This window comes from Semicossyphus pulcher, unplaced genomic scaffold (genome assembly GCF_022749685.1).
Source record: "Semicossyphus pulcher isolate SPU_LCO1_2020_fin unplaced genomic scaffold, fSemPul1.0.p SCAF_16, whole genome shotgun sequence".
NCBI classification, from domain to species: domain Eukaryota; kingdom Metazoa; phylum Chordata; class Actinopteri; order Labriformes; family Labridae; genus Semicossyphus; species Semicossyphus pulcher.
The window spans coordinates 143708-166313 of record NW_027211670.1 but is presented as its reverse complement, the minus strand read 5'-3'; the positions used below and the strand labels follow the sequence as shown (position 1 = coordinate 166313).

The following is a 22606-nucleotide window of genomic DNA, read 5'->3' as shown; positions in this document are numbered from 1 at the left end:
CTTGGAACGAGCCTCCCGATCTTCTGTGGAGAAGTCTTCTCTGAAGCGAATATGCATTTCACCATTTCACTACACACTCGTACTTCCTTCAATTTTTTTCCATACTTCATCCCGTATGGTTCTCATCCCGAACTGGATGATGATTGCCCTCGGCGTGTTGTTAGAGGCGGCCGCGGTGTTGTGTTTACCCAGGCGGTGGACTGTATCCACGCTGTCTCGCAGCCAGTGCACAGAGAGAGGCACAACTCTTGTGAGTATCCCGATGATGATTTATCTCCTGTTTTCTCCATCCTTTTCTGGTACACCGGTCAGTCTCAGGTTCCACCTCCTTTTGTAACGAGCCTGTTCCTCTGTTGCGGTTTTAAGCGTGCCGTTTTCTTTTTGGAGCTCTTCAATCTTTTTCTTGAGCAGAATAATTTCTTGTTTGTTTTCTCTTGTGGCCGTAGTATTAGCTTTGATGCGCTTGTCAAGTCTTTTTAACAGTTCAGTCTGTTCATTCACTTTCTCAGTCAGAGCCTGAACTGCATGGAGAATGGTGGCGCCGATATTTTTCAATATTTTCACTGCTGTCTTTCCCCTTCATTTTCTTGGGGTTTGGGCTTTTAATTGGTGTATGAGTCAGGTTAATCTTACTTCCTTTGGAAAAACTCTCGTCCACCTAAATGTCTTCGATGTCGCTGTCTTCACAAGCCTCGCGGAGGGCAGTTCAGTTGTAGTCATGGTCTGTCATGTTAGCATCAATGTTGTCCTTCAAGAAATGTCCAAAAACTTTGTTGTCGGTAGAAATAGTTCGTAGGGTTAAACCCTAATGGAGGTTGTGGGTTGTTGCGTATAAGTTCGTTATTCTGGGGCAAAAATGATACTTTTTTTACAGAGCCTGCAAAAAGCTGCTTCTCACTCTGCCATCTTGGATCCTCTCACCAGGAAGTTAGGACTGTCAGTCTTTGAGATAAACATTATCTGTTTGTTGTGCAGTGCTGATGATGTGTCCGCCTCCTGTAAATTCCACGGACTCTACCGGACACTAATCATTCAATTGAAAACAAACGTAATGGAATGAAATACGTTTTGTGATGGGCCCATAGACGGTCCGCTGCTAATGCCCAGCTTCATTAAACCGTCGCAAAATGGAGAGAAAACTGACGGAGAGTATTTCTGTCCGTCACGTTGTGTTTAAATGACCTTGTAATCATGTGTTTGTCCGTCAGAACGGACACAAATCTATTTCTAATTAGCTGAAATTCAGTAGGACAGACACTGGAGTATAACATAACATTATGGAGTTTTGGAATATTTCATGCCCTTAGTAAGAAACAGACTGAAGTTAATGTTTTATTTATTCACAACAGAAGCAATATCTGATTAAATATATATTATTTAATATATTTTGGCATCACTTTCGTACAATGGGAGCAGATGGAGACGCGTCGTCCATCTATATATACAGTCATTGGTTGAGACTAAATGAAAACTTGCATACTAGGTGGCACGGCTGTCTCTCTACTCTGCTTTATGTCTGTCTGCAACAGACACTTCTCTAACTTTTGCATGAGATGTGAAAGGGACTTTCCAAGAAGTCTTAATTTGCCATTCTGTGAATGAGAATCGCTGCTGTGACGCTGTATAAGAGCTCAAGGTCTGATGGAGGACTAAGCAGACAGACACACATAGCTGGCAGGATTAAGTGTGCCTTCAGCCTATAAAAACAAAACCCTGTGCCTTCCTGGAGGGATAGGCATGTTAGTTTGTTGTGGAGAGCATAACGGCTGTGAAAGAATCAGAAAAATATCTTATTTCTCTGTTTCGCTGCTTTATTTACATTAATGGCACTCGCTCTCTTCGAGTCCCGTCTATGTCGCCCAACCACAGCTGCTCTCTCTCATGGCAGCTTTGGGTTAAATATCTGCTGTATATCTTTTTTTAAAGCGTCGGTAACATTCGATACTATCAAACGTAAAAATGACAAAGATTGTATCGTTTTAAAACACGTAGTATCGAAAGGTATTGAAGTATCGAAAATTTTGACAACACTACGACAGATTACTTTGCATAATGTTTTGACGCTTGATCCGGATTTTCTGCCAAGTCAATATTACACTGCTTGTACTACAAAAATACTTATTAAAACTAGAGCCCGACCGATACTGGAGTTTTAGGGCCAATGTCGATTCCGATATCCGAAATCGATATATCGGGCGATATATTCACATATGTCCAAAATGTATCTGAAATTAAAAGAATAAAATTCCAAAATCTGTAAAGTTATTGTCACATTTGCATGACACACAAAATTCAAATAAAATAGTGTTTCTGTAGCAACTTTAATAGCACCAAAATAAATGATCAAATTAAATAGAAGTGAGTATAACATAAAAACACACAACAACACACTTCTTTTTAATTTCCCACCTTCACACAGTGCTGCTACTGATAAAAGTCACTAAACAGAGACCAGCTCATTTGACATACTGATGCTGTTAATGATAGTAATAAAAGGCTTAATGAGCAGGATTTTTCCATATTAAATATTCCCTCTTAACCAACATCATAATCCAGGAGAAGTGTAAGCTGGTGTCTGTATCTGCAGAGGATCTGCCCTTCGTCTGTGTTTCTATTCTTATTATTCTGCTCTGTTCGGGACATTTTGGACAATGGACTGTCTATCGCGGGGCAGAGGTCTATCGCGGGGCAGAGGTCGGGACTTTATCAAAACGTAGCATCACATTGACTTGCTATCTCTCTGCTCTGCTCTCTGTCTGTCTGTAACACCGTAAAATTGTAACATTAACATCTTTATGAGACGTGAAAGGGACTTCACAACACGCCTCCATTTGCTGTTCTGTGAATGAGAACAGTCTGCGCGTGTCTTGCTGCTGTAAGGAGCTGCAGGTGTGACTGAGGGCGAAGTAGACAGACGCACACAGTCAGCAGCGGCGCAATGATGGCTTATTAAAACAAAATCCTGTGTCTTACTGCGGGGTTGTATGGAGGTGTAGACGTGTAAGCTTGTTGTTTAGAGCATAACTGCTGTGAAACTAGCAGACAATAAAGCTTAAAGCTCCTGTGCCTTCGTTACTATCGAACTTAAAACTGAGAGCCAGACTGTACACACAGGATCTGCGCAGTTTAGAAGCGCAGAACAGCGGTGCTCTGAAAGCAAGCTTTCTTTTGCCTGATTACTGTGATTTTAACATGAGTTTGTTGTTCACAATGTTTCGTTCTGTATGGGAAAGATAATGCTTCCCTTCGTTGCTCTGCTCAGCTGTGTCGCGCACTCTGGCAGCGATAGGGACTCCTCATTTCCCATCATGCCTGCCGTCTAGTGCTGACTGAGTAGTTTGTTAAGTATGCTATTTATGTTCCAAAATGCAAAAAATTATTTTGCTAGTGTTTTTAATGTGTCTGTTTGGAACACACACGCGTCTCCATCTACTCTAATTTGACAAAATTGAAGCCAAAATACCCAGTGACAGGCTTTTGGTTGCAAATGGATATGAGAACTTCAAAGACTGTAGTGATTGTTTTGGTTACGTTTCCTCTCGACGTTCCTCCTCTGCTCTGCTAATCTGGAGCATATCAGTTGCAGGAGCTGTACTTGTCAACAGAGCTGTCAATAATTTTTTTCATAGCATCGAATAACTAATTAAAACGAAGCTTGTCAGAAAAATACTTGGACCTAAATCAGCATGATAACAACAAGTTATAATGACAGAAACCATGATTGAGACTTGAGTTATTTGACATGTATTTTGATGTTATAGTTTGACTCATGTCCCATCTGATAACATGGAGGAGGCAGGCCTTATGACCTATATCATCATCATCATCAAATATTATTTGTATAGCGCCAAATCATAACCAGAGTTATCTCGAGACACTTTACAAAAAGAGCAGGTCTAGACCGACTCTTTGTTATGTTATTTAAAGAGAGGCCCAACATGAATCACCATGAGTAGCACTTAGCAATATTCGGCACATTGGCAAGGAAAAACTTCCTTTTACTTCAGCCAGTCAGCAGGGGGCGCTCGAAATGTTTTGACTTCACTTTTGGGGAGCTGTCATGTCGTCCATCTTTTTTTATACGGTCTATTGCTATTTTCGAAATGCCATACTATACAAGCAGTACGTACTGATTTGGCCACAATGTACTATGTAGTATGTAGTATGTAGTATGCAGTATGCAAACAAAAGCAAAATGTGCAGTATACCAAAAATGCCCGGATATCGTACTGATTCGAAGAAAATCTCCAGTATGCATCGGACCAGTCTACTTCGCCTACTGTATCCCACAATGCAAAGCACTAGAACAGGTGTACTTAATTAAACTTGAAAGAGGTCCAGTTAGAGTTTTTTTTTCTCAAGCAAAAGTCCGGAACATCATAATGTAACAATAATAATAATGAATATTCAATACTGGTAAAGAAATATAGTGTGTGTTTGTACTGTATGTTGGGGGGTCTGGGGGGTCTCCCCCATGAAATTTTGAGTGTCAAAACCTTTATTTCCTGTATTTTTGGTTTATTTTATGCCCCAGTTTTTGATGGAAGTGTCTTTATTTGTAAATGAAAACAAATAATATAATATCTGGTACTACTGGTAGTAAATGGTAAATGGTAAATGGACTGTAGTAGTATAATGTTGTCCATGCAGAAATCAAATGAAAGAGAGAGACAGCTTTACCTCTTCACTTAAGCTGCTGTCTCTCTGCCTCCTGAAATACATTATCAAACATTTGACCATAAAAGGGGGATTCACTATATATTTTATTTCATGTTTGCCAAATTTTATTTTATGTTTTGCCGAAATGCAGTTGCTTTAATCTTTTCCTCATGGTGAGTCATAGTGAGTTTGAAAACGGGCAATGACTATGAAATAAATAACATTTAAATGCACTGTACACTGACGGACTGCTGGAGAGAGCGAGAACGAGGGGGAGAGAGAGAGGGCACATGCCGGTACATATAAGAGCAGAACTGCGGAAATAAGAGGAAAACTAGTCATGATGACGAAGCCTGATGTAGCTCTGTGTAACTCTCAGGTTTATCAATCAAGTGTTTGAACTAAACTGCAGCCTGGAGTCTCTGTTAACAGAGACAAAAGGCGTGACAGTGTCAGACAATGTCCGCGTTTAATAATCGACACAGTCATGGAACATATACAAGTCTGTCCAGTCTTAAAAGCTCGGTTTTCTCTACTGCTCTCATTTTAGAGCACGCCATGTCTACTTTTCCCTAACTCACTTATTTTCTCCAACTGTGTCTCTGTAACTCTCTCGTCGGCTGGCTCTTCAGTCTGTATCTGTATTCTCACACACCCACTGGGTCAGTCGCGATCTGAGTGACAGATTTGATTGGCTGAGTAGCGTCACGTGTGATGATTTACAGTTGGGTCCGCCGTTTGGGGACCGCTGCACTAAAACATTACAGCGGCAGTTGAAATGATGGACAGCAGCAGCATTCCAGCAGAAGGGGCCGTTATAGCTAAAGAAGTGGCCACTCTTGTCATATTTGCATCAACAGAGGTGCTCTTAATACTTTTTTTTTTTTCTACTTTTTTTTTCTATTTCCTCATGACTTAAGTAGGTGGATCACTATTTTTGTGCAATAGTGAAATGACATGATATACACCCACTTTTATCGGAGTCTTAACAACAAAATTCAGGTCAACAAAGAAAGTTCATACTATTATCTCTGACTTGGGTTTTTGGTTTTGAAAAGTTATTGCAGAACTAAAGCAGACATGTCACAGACATATCAGGAATAGGCGTTCTACTGCTGTTACAGCTGTTGTGTGATAGTTTCTGAGCTGTATCAATAATTGTGCAGCCACTTATGCAATTAAGCTTGCCGTTTTAGTTAAAAAAGCACCAAACCTATTCAGCATTTCCCTCATATAACATTGTCAAATCACAACAAATTCTTGTTTTTCATATTCAGAAAATCAAAGCGGTAGAACATGTGTTCTCCACATGTTCTTTTTCGGCATTCCTGCCATGTCCCTCTGTGCAGTGTCAAATCATTTTATCTAATGGAGTTTGTGTGTACTGAAGCTGTTGGCAAGGCATACAATATTTTCATCAACATAGTAAAAGACGAACCAAATCCAAATTTGTTCAATATCATAAATAAACCCCAGGAGGGTGGCTGTGGCTCAGTGGTAGAGTAGGTTGTCTCTCAATCGGAAGGTTGGGGTTTCAATCCCTGGCTGCTGCAGTCACACGTCTAAGTGTCCTTGGGCAAGACACTGAATCCCAAATTGCTCCCGGTGGCTGTATGAATGTTCATAGATGCTGATAGGAGATTGGCACTTAGGCCATCAGTGTGAGAATGTGCGTGTGAATCGGTAACTCTGACATGTAGTGTAAAAACAGCTTTGAGTGGTCGAAAGACTAGAAAAGTGCTATATACAGTCAATTTACAATTCCACTTGGCCAAAGGCTTTCTCTGCATCAATAGAGAGCACAACCTCTGGCTGCCCGGTTGAGTTGTAGGCCTATTGTATATTCAACAACTGCTGCATATTATAGAATGATTGCCTCCCTGGTATGAGGCCTGTTTGATCTGGATCAATAATTTTAGTTATCATTGTTTCAAATGACGCACAACACCTTTGGGAGGATTTTGTAATCGCAACACAAGACTGATAGAGTGGTAGGACCCACAAACCAGGGGGTATTTGTCTTTCTTCAGTTGAACTGATATCGTTGCGAGTTTGCTTCACTTTTAAAAAGCTCTCTGTCACACTCATCACTTTTCCCCCATTACTTAGAATAAAAATGTTTTGTCAAAGCCTGTGACTGTGATTTGATACAGCAGTTCAAGTAGTAGTAGGAGTAGAGTCAAGAGTAGATATATTACGCAGTGATTGATCAGTGCAGACAATCTGACCAAAACATGTTCAAATATATAAAAAGTTCTTTTTGACCAAAACATAGCGTGTGTGTGTGTGTGTGTGTGTTTCTTTTTTTAAGTTTTGAACCTGAAAACAAAAACCCTCAATGATCAACAGCTGTATCTGCTGAAGCTCTTTATCCTTCTATATCTAATTAAAATCTGACTGAGCGTTACATTGGAAATATAGATAACTGGCAATATTACAACACCTTTTTTGTAGGTAAAAATGGTATTCCGGGCTTGATTCATATAACTATCTTTCCTTTGGGGAAATTGTGTTTTATATATTTTTTTCACCCAACACTATTTTTGTCATATTTTTTTCTTTCAGATGGACTTCACCTTTATGGAAGATCTGCTAAAACACATCCTCCTTCATGACTCCAGCTTTTGTATCGCTGTGATTGCCATCATTTTCAACCCTTTCTTCTGGAATGTGGTAGGAAGTACTGTAGATCATACAATAGAAAATGTACCTACATCATATTTTTTGTGTAGTATCTTGTATACTTACAATAAATACAACAATACTAGTATACTATACCTATATATTTGAAATCATGTGTAGCCAGTAACTTTGCATTGTTAAGCTGAGGTCTGGAACAACCAAAACATAGGACTGGAGTTGCTTAAAGTATATATTTTCTAGGAGCCATATTTCTGAATAGATTTAGATGAAACTGCAGATTGATTGTTTGAAAGTGCACAGGAGTAGTCTGTCTCTACCATTTTCAAGCAAACTTACTTTTGGTTGCATTTGGTTAGGGTTCTGTGAGCTTGTTGAGACAGCATTCTGACACAATATTTTCAGCTAAGTATTTTTTTTTTTTTGATGATGATAGCAAAACACTGCTAATTTTTATGCCATTCAGTAATTAGCAAATAATTAGAGGGAACTCATAACACGCCATCAGTGGATATTGTTTGCATTTATCAACTCAAGAAATCTTATGAATCCCTGGCAGTGGTGCTTATGGCTTGGCTAGGTGCATACACACTTGATTAATTGGGGGCAAGCTGGTGGTGGATCCTTTTAATGATTTCTACTGGTTGGTTGTGGCACCTGGTGAAGAGAATTAACATCAACCCTCCGATATAAGGTTTATATAACTAATGACTAATAATAACTAATAACATATCACCCTTTTATCATTCCATTTATCTGATCTACATTTGATCTAGAATGTATCCAATATCCTGTAATTGGCATGAATACGTAATTGACGGAATACCTTATAAGTAGGGGAATGAGTTACATTGGAGCGGTGGCTATTCAGGTGCAAAAGGAAATCTGTGGATAATGCTGATTCAACCTCAAAAAGTGAATGATAAAAAAAAATGGAATGTGTTAAAGGACTCATAGAAAGTATTCCAGGAAGGAGTCTGTGCCTTGCTCTGAGGTGCAAGCAAACAAGGCCCTGAAACCCAGCAAGCAGTGATACTACCCAGAAAATAAGTATGGACAATAGTCATCCAAGCCTCAAGAATTTTTTGAAAAGAAGCTGAGAGTCACAAAGCAGATAGCAAAAATGGGGAACCCACACACCATTGGGGAAATCTGGATTTTACTCTGCAAAAGAGGTGGTTGCTTAATGAGCAAGCAGTAAAAAACTTACGATAGCTAGGTTACGATATCAACACCTATACTGTCAAGAATTACACTGTTTTTAGTTTTTTCCATGTGCTTTGTTTTGTTTGTTAATTTGTTTGTTTTGTTTTGTTTTTTCTCACTCTCACTATCCTGTTGTCACATTATTACACCAAAAAATTTAAATTAAAAAAAAAAAAGGTATGGCTAGGAATGTGTTCATTCTGTTTACAGTCACAGAGATCTGCACGATTAACACAGATCACACAGATCTGTGCTATGAAACATCTGTCTCCTCCCTGAGCTGCAATAGTATAACCTATGATGAATAGCACGAAATCTTATGAATCCCTGGCAGTGGTGCTTATGGCTTGGCTAGGTGCAAACACACTTGATTAACTTGAGCAAACTCCCATGCCCCCCTAAGCAGTAGAACTGGTCGGCAAGGCCAGGTCGGAATCTGATTGTTCCTCCTGAACCTGAGGTTGACAATTGGCCAGAGCCTCCTTTCCAGCACCCTGGAATAAACTTTACCTGGGAGGCTGAGTAGTGTTATACCCCGATAGTTGGGACACATCCTCCGGTCCCCCTTTTTGAAAATGGGAACCACCACCCCGGTCTGCCATTCCCATGGGCCAAGACCCAAAATTTAACATATCAGTACCATCTGGGTGGGCAAATTCTAGTTATGATTTTTTAATTCCTATACATCCCTAGATTATGTTTTGATATGATAGACCTTGCTGACTGGCAGCTTATTAGTGATTATCACCTCTTAAAGTAATGGAGTGCTGTCATTCAAAATCAGGAAAGTGCCTTCACAATCTCAAAATCATCTTTCTTTCTCTATATCCTCTCCCTGGACTGCTGGCCATCTATAGATTCTAACGAAATCCTTAGTCCTTTTTGAAATAACAATATCTAATACACAGATATTTAAGCTACCTTTGGCATATTTACAGGTCTGAATCAGTGCAATGTATTTTTGTATTTTCACAAATCATAATTTTTTTTCCTAATACCTTATTTAATTTGTGTAGAGCCAAAATATTTTGCTTTAAAGTAAAAAAATGTGTTTATTACAATTTTTATTGCTTATTGAATTACTTTAATAGTTAACGCATGTATTGTTTGTTGCAGGCCATCCAAAATTGTTTAGGTTGAGATATATACTGCCCGTCAGCTGCCCTATTCTCAGCAGTCCCTGGCTAGGCTAGGTCTGAATTTGCCTAAAACACGAATAAAACACAAGATACCTGTGCCCTGATGATAAGGATAAGCGCTCAGTGAAGAAACCCCTCCCCTTGTGCCCTCATCCCAATATTTATAATTAATCTACCACATGGCCCTTAGTCGTCACCACAACCCAAGCAGCATTGCCAACTTCAACAGACCCAGGCTCCATTCATACAAGCTCCAGGAGAAAAATATAGAGAGAAGAGTTTGTAGAGAAAGGTGTGTTAGAAAGAAGACGGGGAAAGCAAAGCCAGGGTGAGGTGCCCTGTCTGGGGCGAGCACTCACCCCCGCCGGATCGGACTGTAAGCTCTACCTACTCCCTCACTTTCATGAGGGAAGAGAGTAGAGAAGAGAGTTGCCTTCTGCCTTCAATTCCTGCTGCTAAACTTTTCAAAACCTGGTTATGTCTAATGACTAATCTTACAACCTAACAGAATATGCCTCAAGGTGGGACGACTATCCAACATTTTAGGTTCAGGGGTGATGGCAGCACATTGTACGTAGCCCCTATCAGAAACATGGTATGACTATCCTCCTTACTCCACAGGTCCCCCCAGCTAAGCTTCCTATTCTCTACACTCTCTCAGTTCATCCACTGTCCCTGCTTAGCCTGAGCCACAGCCTTATTATCTTACAACTTGGTGTCCATGTACCTGCTCCACTACCAGCTTCCTTCTTTCTCTGGGACTTGCTTTGTTCCACATTGGTTTACTAGAGCTAAGCCCCAAGCCCCCCTGGCCTCGCTGCAGGTTGCCTACAATCTCTGTATGCATTAGAGCTGCCTGCTTCCTGGTCTGCTTGTCTTGGGTTCCATTTCCTCCCTCTTGTTGGATTTGGGACAAATTAACTCATTACCATGTCTTTGCTCCCTGAAAACAACAATTCTGTTCTGACCTTTGCAACTTAAACCCCTCTGTAATACTAGATATTGGTAGCTGGAGTATGCCTTTCCCGTACAACCCACACTACTGAGACAACGAGGAACTCCAAGCCATTTCCTAATATACAAATTTACCAACCTCTCTAGTTTTTCCACCTTGGGTATCGGTATTTCATAAACTGCCAGTGGCCACATCAGCCTAGGGAATAGTCCGAACTGCAAACACCATAACTTTAGCGTGCCTGGTAGGCCTGACTTCTCTATCCTTCCTATCACCTCTGCAACATCTTTCAAATGACTTCAGTGGCTGGTAAAACTTCAACAGAATCACATAAAAAAAAGATTAATGTGAATGTGATTTGTTTTGAATTCTAATTTACCATTACATCTCATAACTATATAACAACTACATACTACCAATTGGTACCCACAGAACACTATGTAGCTACTTACCATCACAGTTCACTGCAGAGTTAAATAGTTCTACGCTCCCTGAAGAGATGTTATGGCCGCAGAACCTATATAGCTTCTTTTTTTTTTGTTATCACATATTTGCTTATGATGAGCTCAGTGTTGACTTTTAGTATGTAGGATGTTAGTATATCCATGCAGATGTAAATGATTAAGCTTAATGTCCCACTTTATTCACCCTATAGTACTTATTTAAACAGCATTTTTTCATTTCAAAACAACAAAATGCGTATGATCATTCAAATACATTGCTTAAAATACTGTGAACAACCTTTATTCATGTTTCAGTTGCCTTAGGTTCAAGATTACATCACTGTTTATATGATATTGGCTGTTTCTGTGCTTTTTGCAAATCATGCAAAGGCATATATAGGGGAAAATAATAAAATGTTCCAAAGATATGAAAAGCTCCTATAGAAAGGCTATCATATTTTAATTTACTTATATTGACCCTATAGACAATTTGGGATGTCTATAGGGTTTTGCCCACTCAAATGGTACCGATATCTGGTCTGGCCCATGGACTAACTCTCCCAGACCTCCACGCGACATTGAAGAGGCGTGTCAGCCACGACAGCCCAACAATGTCCAGAGCCTTTAGCATCTCAGAGCGAATCTCATCTACACCTGGCGCCTTTCCACTAACAAGCTTCTTGACTATCTCAGCGACCTCCACCACTGATATAGGTAAGGCTTCCTCTGGACCTTCAGACTCTGCCTCCTCATCAGAGGACGTTTTTGCTGGGTTCAGGAGTTCCTCAAAGTGTTCCTTCCACCACCCGACGATATCCCCAGTCCGGGTCAGCAGTTCTCCACCCCTGCTGAAAACAGCTTGAGCCAATCCCTGCTTCCCCATCTAACGGTTTGCCAGAACTTCTTTGAGGCCAACCAAAAGTCATTCTCCATAGCCTCCCCAAACTCCTCCACACCCGGGTTTTTGCTTCAGCAAAAATTGGTATTTATATTGGTATTATATTTTCTTGGCTTCTGATATATAAATAAAATTTCATACATCTGGGTTGAATGAGCTGAAAAATTCTAGGGTGCACGACTGAGCTGTTTCACCATGGTCACTCAAAAAACCACTAACAAACTTATAAAGTTCCCATTTGGGTCATATCTACTAAATTTTGTGGCTGTACAAGTATTTTAAGTCCCTGAAAAACAACGTCCTGTTACAAGGTGAACAATGTGTCGCCATGGAAACCGTGTGAGACATAGACTTAAATGGTTGAGAACAGAGCATGGCGAAGGTCTTAGTATGTTGCAGGCCTAATTTTAGGGGAATAAGGCCAACTTTGTAGGTATTGTAACTGATAATATAGCAGCAGTAACTTTCTGTTGTTAGTAGGTGGCGCTGTCACTATTACAAAAAACCCTCAGAATATTCTAAAAAACATTAATCAAGGTCTTAAGGCTTTACTGACCAAAATTTGAGGTGATATCCTTTATTGCCCTGGGCGAGGGGCTTGTAGTGAAACATTTCCTGTTTCCAGTAAGGGATGCTATGCCTTAAGCAAATATTTAAATGTAGTTGTGTATGGGACTCGTACCATACATACTTTACAGAAAATTTTAGATTGTATATGAGTGTTCAAATAAATTTCTCATTTTTTCTTTCATTTTTATTTTCCATGTCTCCTCACTACATTGATCAAATTTGAAGAGGATTGGATGTCCGTAGGATGAGTTGGTTAAAGTATGGACCATGTAAATAGCCAAAAATGCGCCTTAATCTCAAAATCTATTCAAAATGGCTGACATCTTGTTGGATTTTCACCATGACGTTAGCTTTTTTGGAGGTCCTGACATGATACAATTTTCATGCTTGTAGGTAAGCCTACCCCAGGGGCAGAATTTTTGAATATTTCAAGGGGGCACTTTTGACTTTTTGCCACACCAATGCAACAGAGCACTATCATACAAAAAATAGCCCTCACTTCTGATGCACTTGCAAAGTTTGGTGAGTTTTGGGGCATATTAAAGCCCCCATAATAATAATTATAATAATTAAAGCTGCAAGTGGTGATGAACTGGCCCTCACAACTTTGTGCAGGCTGGGATGTGTCGCGTCCGTGGGGTACGTTGCAGCAGCAGGGTGTGCATGAGTGTAATGATGTGCTAATGCCACAGGCTGCACATCAGTAGGTCGTGCATAACCTCAATACATGTGTAGATCTGTTCAGGCCGAGACTGTCATCATACCTGTTCAATCTGGAGCAGATTAAACTATGTATATCTTTCCACTAGGTGGCACTATGACTCTGGAAAAATAGCTGGCTCTGTCCCTTTTTGTAGAGGGCATCTGTATTCAGGGACCAATCCAGTTTGTTGTCCAGGTGCACCCCTAGATATTTGTAGGATTGCACCACCTTGTTGCCCTTCCTTCGGATGTTGACTGGGTGAAGTGTTAGACCTGTGAAAGTCCACAACCTTCTCATTGGTCTTGGAAGTGTTTTCCACAGAACCGGGACCCTCCCTGTCTGCAGGCTCAGTTTGAACATCCTGTGTAGAGGCTCAGCCAGTTGGGCTGCACAGTCCTTCAGCGGTTTCAGACACACACCATCCAGGCCAGGTGCCTTTCTTGGACCTTTCTTTTGAGCTCCATTCTCACCTCATCTGCTGTTACCCCTTTTCCACCAAGGCAGTTTTTTGTGTTTTGACTTAAAATGAACCAGCTCTCGGCCAAGAAAACTAGTTCCAGAGTGGCCCCAACTCTTTGCTGGTCTAGAACCGCGAACCGCTTACGTCAGGGGCGAGTGGCGAGGTTGCCTTGACCAAAAAGACAAACCAAGCGAGAGTGTCCGTTTTTCTACATTCAGCTGCACAAAACAAGGAAGGTTATGGGTCCAAAGGCGAAGCAGTGGTTGGCTGAGGAGACAAGCTGCCTCCTTGCAGTTTGGTGCTCGGTGACAGACTGCTGTGCTGACTCACGGGGGGTTTAAAGTCGGTGATGGTGTGAGTGGATGGTGGATGACTCATTACATTTTCAGAGCTCTACTGATAATGTTAAGTTGTGTTTTTGTTTGCCTTGTTACCAGACATGCATTACTAGGTTGTGTTTGACATGCTACTCATTTTCAAATAGATGTTACATCAGACCCTGTAGTTATATTTGGGTAATGTCAGCTCACCAACAGCTAGCTAGCTAGCTAGCTTTAGCATGCTACTGATGTGCTACATTTTGCCACTGGCCCATAAAGTAATGTCACTTAACATTTGACTTCTAGGCAAGCACTGCGTTGGGTAACCGATCAGGTAATGTCCAACATTACAGCCGGAGATGGTCTTATTGTTTTGCCCCCACAAATCCCCGTTGCTGAGGGCATCCAGATAAGAGTGTTTAAGAACTCTGTCGTTGTGTACACTCCCTGGAAAATGTAGTAAAAAGATTACTGATTTATGTAATAGACACCAGTTTACATTCAGTCTTATTAAGAATAAAAATGGGTGGATTATTACCTTTTTTCTCATAAGAAGTCACCATCCGTTGGAAAGCATGACGAGTAGCACAAATGTGTTGGACAAGTTGTCTTTGGGATCTAATGTGATTTCGAAAAGAGGAGCAACAACGCCAAACATGCCATGTAGTCAGCCATTGTTGTTATTGTGAGGGAAAGTTGCTGCTGGGAAAAGCGGTCACGTATAGAGTGATGTCATTACGTGGCTCTGAGTGCCGCTGAGTTGGTGGAAGAGTGGATAGGTTAGGGTGTACCGGTAGGTGCAGGGTAGACACTGGCTGAAGTCATTGGCCCTGTCCACATTGCCCACTAATGCCTGGCTGCTCCTCTGCTTATAGCCTATGGAAGTCCTCATACCCCTCCACACCTCCCTGATTTTGTTGTGCTGTCGCTTACTCACCACTTTCCTTTTGTAGACGTCCTTGGCCTGCTTCAAAATCCTCTTTAGCTCATGTTGCACTTGCTTGTGCTTCTCCCTGTCTCCCTGAAGGCCTTCTTTTTCTGGTTGAGGAGTTTCTTAATGTCACTGGTAATCCAGGGTTTATTATCGGGAAAGCAGCATACAGTCCTTGCCCCAGCTGCCATCCATCTTTGTATAGTTCCTATACAATTAAAATGAAAAATATATGCTACTCATTCCTACAGGGTTATAGGGGCCTGAAGCCAAATCCCAGCTGACATTGGGAAAAGTGGAACACGAAAGGACAGGTTGCCAGTCAATCACAAGGCTTGCACATAGAGACAGACAACCATTCACATGCACAACCACAGGAAAATAACAGTTTTTACCTTTTGGACTAAGCTGGAGTACCAGAAGAAAACCTACTTAAGCAAGCAGAGAACATGCAAACTACACACGAAAAAAGCACCAACCAGCAGGCAAGTCCTGATAGCTGTGGGGCAACAGTGCTAACTACTACAACCTGGGGCAACTCAATTTGGCTTGGGCTGACACAGACCACACTTTTTTTCAGGCCAGTCTATTACTTAAAAAGGTGACAATGTTTCATGTTTTCAGGTTGTTGCTCTCACGGGGGAAGAAACAACAAGAAATAACTGAAAACAGATTTGTCTTTGAGATGGAAATAAAAAAATTTGCATAACGGATAAATGTTGAAATTTACCAGCCACTCAATACTAAATCATTATTTTTTTTGCCTAGTATCTACCAGCAACTACCATACTTCTTGTTTATGCAGTTTTTTCCCCCAGCTATTTTTTCCAGACAGTTCCAGTTTGTTAAGAAGTCTTCCCTCCCGTTCCATGCCCCATTTTGAATAACTACTCAGTGGGATATTTAATGGAAAACACCATGATCTCAAGTTCACTGCTTCTTTTCTCTGTTACTTGTCAGGTGGGGAGATGGGAGCATCATACACATAGACTCTCCCGGCTCTTTGGTAGCCCCTACCTGGCCTGTTACTGTCTGGGTTTTGTCATCATTCTGCTCAACATGTATCGCAGCCACAGGTGAAGTACATACTTAACTTATTCAACTCATTTTCTAGCAATTTTGATCCTCATCATTAACCTCCTAACTCGGTTGTGATCAATTAAATTTTTAGCTGCATGAGTAAGTCTTGATCAGCATCAAAAGATCCAAACATTATCCAAAACACTTGTATTATTCTAAATAAATAGGAGGGAACTGGTGGTGCATGCAGAATATATGCAAAGCAGTTTTTACAACTTCCATTTGTGGTGTAAATTGTGTGAATATTGCAGCCTGTCTATGTTAAATTTGGACACTTACCACTGTGTGTTCTAGAGGTCGACCGATAGTGGATTTTTAAAGGTCGATATAATAACGATAGTTTGTAGCAGGAAAAAGCCAATAGCACATTAATTGGCCGTTAACTCCCTACCCCACGAAAACAAAAAATGAAACTGATGTAAATGAACAATCTTTATTTTTATTACACGTCCTTACACATAACTGTTGAACTTAAAGTCTGTGTCAACTAAATAACAAAATAAAAACATAAATCTGGAGCAGAACATGAATCTCAAAGAGTAATGAATACCTATAAAAATAAACTAAGTAGTAAAGAAAATATAATCTGGAAATGAACATCAAACTCAAATTGTTGTGCCCACATTGTGTCTTTCCTGGGGCTATCTCAGCAAAATAGTTCCATACAGGGACTGTTTCCTCCAGCTGCCATCTAATGTAAGAATCAAGAAACATGTCAATCAATTCAATCTAGCTTTTACCTAAAAAATCAAATAGAAAAAAAATAAAAATAAATATATATGTATATATATATATATATATATACACTGCTCAAAAAAATAAAGGGAACACTTAAACAACACATCCTAGATCTTGATGAATGAAATATTCCAGTTGAAAATCTTTATTCATTACACAGTGGAATGTGTGAAGAATGATCAAAGGAAATCAAAATTATTAACCCATGGAGGTCTGGATTCAGAATCATACTCAAAATAAAAGTGGAAATCTGATCACAGGCTGATCCAACTTCTGTGGAAATTCCTCAAGACAATTCAAAATGAGGCTCAGTAGTGTGTGTGGCCTCCCTACAACGTCTGGGCATGCTCCTGATGAGACGACGGATGTTCTCCTGAGGGATCTCCTCCCAGACCTGGATCAGGGCATCAGTCAGCTCCTGGACAGTCTGTGGTGTGACGTGGCGTCGGTGGATGGAACGAGACATGATGTCCCAGAGGTGCTCGATTGGATTCAGGTCTGGGGAACGGGCAGGCCAGTCCATAGCATCAATGCCCTCGTCAACTGCTGACACACTCCAGCCACATGAGGCCGAGCATTGTCATGCATCAGAAGGAACCCAGGGCCCACTGCACCAGCATATGGTCTGACAATGGGTCTGAGGATCTCATCCCGGTATCTAATGGCAGTCAGGGTACCATTGGCTAGCACATGGAGGTCTGTGCGGTCCTCCAAGGAAATGGGTCCCCAGACCATCACTGACCCACCACCAAACCGGTCATGCTGGAGGATGTTGCAGGCAGCAGAACGTTTTCCACGGCGTTCCCAGACTCTGTCACGTCTGTCACATGTTCTCAGTGTGAACCTGCTCTCATCCGTAGAGAGCACAGGGCGCCAATGGCGAATCTGCCAATCCTGGTGTTCTCTGGCAAATGCCAATCTGGCTGCACAGTGTTGGGCTGTCAGCACAGGTCCCATTAGAGGACGTCGGGCCCTCATACCATCCTCATGGAGTCTGTTTCTGACAGTTTGAGCAGAAACATGCACATTAGTGGCCTGCTGGAGGTTATTTTGTAGGGCTCTGGCAGTGCTCCTCCTGTTCTTCCTTGCACAAAGGAGCAGATAGCGGTCCTGCTGCTGGATTGTTGTCTTCCTACGGCCCCCTCCACGTCTCCTGATGTACTGGCCTTTCTCTTGGTATATCCTCTATGCTTTTGACACTGTGCTGGGAGACACAGCAAACCTTCTTGCCACAGCGCGCATTGATGTGCCATCCTGGATGAGCTGCACTAGCTGAGCAACTTCTGTGGGTTGCAGACACCGCCTCATGCTACCTGCTAGCATGAGTGGTAGGTGAGGGCACTGGCAAAATGCAAAAGTGACCAAAAATCAGCCAGAAAGGATGAGGACAGGGAAATGATCTGTTCCCACCACCTGCAGAACCATTCCTTTATAGGGGTTGTCTTGCTAATTGCCTCTCATTTCCACCTGTTGTATGTTCCATTTGCAGGTGAAATTGATTCACAATCAGTGTTGCTTCCTAACTTGACAGGTTGATATCCCAGAAGTGTGATTGAATTGGAATTACATTGTAATGATTACGTGTTCCCTTTATTTTTTTGAGCAGTGTATATATATATACATACATATATATATATATATTTATATATATATATATATAAAAATGTATATATATATATATATAACTTTATTATTTACTTTAATATATTTAATATTAATTTAAATCTACATGAATGATTTAAGTTGCACTTTATTCATAATTTTTATATTGAAATGTTACTGCAGATGTTTTCTTCAAGTTGTTGGTTTAATAAAACCTTTCTGATAAAGTAGTAAGTAGTAAGTTTTACTAAAGTTTTAAATGAATGGTTATAATCAACACGGAAGCTGTCTGGCATATATTTGGGAGAAAAAAACAAAAACACCATATAATTCAGTAGACACAACTCAAGTAGCGTCAAAGAAGTTACTTTGTTACTCAGTTACTAAGTAAGAATCTTATTTAAAAAGTGAATGTATCACCCCTGCGTCAGTCTCTCGCTCTTTTCATTAAACTTTACCAACACATTGTTATTCAATTTGTGTTGACGCCGTGACGTGCTTTACTCCTACAGCAGCCTTATGCAAATGCCGTTTTTGAATAAACCTGTTTTTTGCCACTTGGACTTTGATAATGAGTAAGGAGAGTATCCTGAAGTGTGATCAGCTGGATTACATCGTTGGAAATATGTTGAATTTGTATACATGTCGATGGCGTATATCAGGCCAGATGCTGCCATCCAGTTACATTTTTAAATACCACTCTTACAAACTATTAGTGTTTGTGCACATTACCGGAGAGAGGAGGATCATAAAAAGTGTGATTTCATGTCATGAATGGGCAGTTGAAGTTACGTGATTGGATTATTTAGAAGAGAGACTGCCAAATTGGTGAGTAATTTAAGTCATGGTTAAACGATTCATTTTCCTCCCTGTCCGCCTGTCTTGTATCACGGAGAGTGGTTATTGTTGCGTTAGTGATTTGGGGGTCCAACTCGCAGACCAGTGAATGCGTTGTAAATCATCACACGTGACGCTACTCAGCCAATCAAATCTGTCACTCAGATCGCGACTGACCCAGTGGGTGTGTGAGAATAAAGATACAGACTGAAGAGCCAGCCAACAAGAGAATTACAGAGACACAGTGGGAGAAAATAAGTGAGTTAGGGAAAAGTAGACATGGCGTGCTCTAAAATGAGAGCAGTAGAGAAAACTGAGCTTTTAAGACTGGACAGACTCGTATATGTTCCGTGACTGTGGTGATTATTAAACGCGGACATTGTCTGACACTGTCACTCCGTTTGTCTCTGTTAACAGAGACTCCAGGCTGCAGTTTAGTTCAAACACTTGATTGATAAACCTGAGAGTTACACAGAGCTACATCAGGCTTCATCATCATGACTAGTTTTCCTCTTATTTCCGCAGTTCTGCTCTTATATGTACCGGCATGTGCCCTCTCTCTCTCCCCCTCGTTCTCGCTCTCTCCAGCAGTCCGTCAGTGTACAGTGCATTTAAATGTTATTTATTTCATAGTCATTGCCCGTTCAAACTCACTATGACTCACCATGAGAAAAAGTCTAATGCAACGGCATTTCGGCAAAACATATAATAAAATCTGGCAAACTTTGGCAATAAAATATAAAGTGAATCCCCCTATTATGGTCATTTTTTTATAATTCTGTCGGGAGGCAGAGAGACAGCAGCTTAAGTGAAGAGGTAAAGCTGTCTCTCTCTTTCATTTGATTTCTGCAAGGACAACATTATACTACCAGTAGTACCAGATATTATATTATTTGTTTTCATTTACAAATAAAGACACTTCCATCACAAACTGGGGCATAAAATAAACCAAAAATACAGGAAATAAAGGTTTTGACACTCAAAATTTCCTGGGGGAGACCCCCCAACATACATACTATATTTCCTTACCAATATTGAAGTATTCATTATTATTATTGTTAAATTATGAGAGCTCTGTGTACAAGTTATTAGCGTTGTTGTCAAAACTATTTATCCTAATTAGGGATAGACCAATTATCGGCCGGGCCGATCAGAGAGGAGAAAAAGTTCATTTCTTTGCAAATTTTATTTAACTTTGTTTTATTTACTTTATAAAACTTCAGGAAGTTATTTATTTATTTATTTACATTTTCAGTTAACTTTATAAGAGAAGCTGCTGACCCTGGGAACTCCCTGCGCTTTTTATTTGTTTGTTTAATAAACATATGCTTAAAGGCATTTAAACAAAGTTAAGTGTTGGAGTTTGTATTATTCAAAATTTTGATGCCAATATTTTCACTTTTACTGCAAATGAATATTGGCTCCAAATATCGGTTATCGGCCTCCTTGACTACTAATAATCGGTATCGGCCCTGAAAAAACCATATCGGTCCATCTCTAATCCTAATTGTATTTTCTTTATTTGATTTGACAAACATTTAAAATGTATAAATGTATGGTACTGAATCATAACGCAGGTCAGACATTATGATGTTCCAGACCTTCGCCAAATAAGCCAAATTATAGCGAGCCTGCTAGCTAAACAGAGACAGCAGCATGAGATCGGCAGAAAAGCAGTGAAAGTTAACGACAGTCTAATTCATTAATAATGCAATACTATAAACAACAACCTTATCATGATCATAATTTGTGAATAAAGCTGTGTTATAAAGTGTACTTTCATTAAGTATCCCAGGCACCTGTATGTCACGTATGGAGACTCCATTAAAAAGGCGAATGCACGCGATGTACATCCCTACCTGAGGCTGCACAGCCATCGGCCACTATCGGAGCCCAGATCCACCGATGAGGACAGTTTTAAGTCCTATCGGGGCCGATTAATCGGCCAAAACGATCAATCAGTCGACCTCTACCTGTAAGAGAATATTACTATCTAACACTTTTACATTAATGTAAATAAAATAGCCAACAATGCAAAGCAAGATCAATTTCAAATGCATTTATTGAACAACCTTAACAGGCCCTTCAATTAATGTAGTTGTATTCTGTTGTCAAACATCACAGCAGACTCTATGGACTTCTGTTCTGTGTTGCTTAACACAGAACAAAACAGAACATTTTTTCCACGCTCGTACCTGTTGTCCTGCGTGATTGTGGCTTGTACCCCGGCTCAACAAACGCCATCAGCTCTCCTTCTACAAAACTTATTGGGAGCATATCTCCAGTCACCATTTTCGTTATTAGCAAGCTAATCTTCTCCGGTATCATCACAATGACGTGTGCAAATTATGTGATGCAAGCCTGTTGCATGTCTCCGCTGGCTTCTCTTTGTGCTTTAAGTGCATGTGGTTAAGCATTGAACTAGTATTTCTATGATATACAAGTTTAACACTACATATCTTATACAGCACGTTATCTTCGTCTTTTTTGTCAAAGTACTTCCAGATCACTTTTCCTGGTCACGGCTGACATGGTGAATGTAACTAAGTTAAGCTACTTCAGCTGAATACAACGCTTGCGCATGTGTGCAAGTAGTGTAACGTTACTCGAATAATGACGTTAACGAGTACTTGAGAGCTCGAATATTTGACCCTATCCCTACTCCATGACATGCAAGAAAACAACTAATGTAGGCAACATGAGCAAGTCTGCTGTAAAAAGCCATGCCAAAGAGTTTTGCTGTTCTTTTGTTGTTGTGTGTCACTGGATATCCTTTCATCTACATCTACATACAGCTATAGGCTACTAGGAGTGCATGTAACAACCCATGACATATCAGAGATGTCTAACTGTATGACCTAAAAAAAATGATATTTTTTCAGGATTTGGCAACCATTTATAATAATAAATGGAAACATTAACTCCATCAACTGTGGACATGCTGTAACCTAAGGCTCCACTACAGACTGTTTACTGTGTTATACTATGGAGAAGATGTCAAAATAGTAGATACATACAAGTATCTAGGAACAGTGTTTGACTCTCAACTGAAGTTTGGTGAAAACCCAGTCAGTTGTTAAACATGGACAACAAAGACACAACATTTGATTCAGAGGCAGAACTTTTAGTCTCTCTGTGAAAATTTTTTGTAGCTTGTATTATTCTCTATTGAAAGTCTTTTAACACTTTTACTTGCTGGTTTAGTGGGTTGTTTGTGAAGGACAAGAACAGTCTTAACTACAGTCTGCTCCAGGATTGCTGGTGTCCAGCTAAGTGACTTGAGCTCCCTCTGAAAGAAACGTGTGGTCAAGAAAGCCAAAAGCATCATAAGTCAATCTAACCATATTCTCTCTCTTGAATTCTCTTTAATGCCCTTAGGGCGGTGCTATCTTGTCCAACCTAAGACAGCAAACAGATATTCCAAC

General features: G+C 40.4%; 1 protein-coding gene across 1 annotated transcript in view; it reads left to right on the top strand.

Moving 5' to 3' along the window:
- Nucleotides 1–22606, top strand: part of pemt (phosphatidylethanolamine N-methyltransferase) — a 92245-nt gene that overhangs the window by 5331 nt on the left and 64308 nt on the right. The window contains exons 2-3 of the mRNA XM_069664582.1: nt 7225–7332; nt 15885–16000. Coding sequence (XP_069520683.1) covers nt 7225–7332; nt 15885–16000 — 224 coding nt within the window. The remainder of the gene's footprint in view (nt 1–7224; nt 7333–15884; nt 16001–22606) is intronic.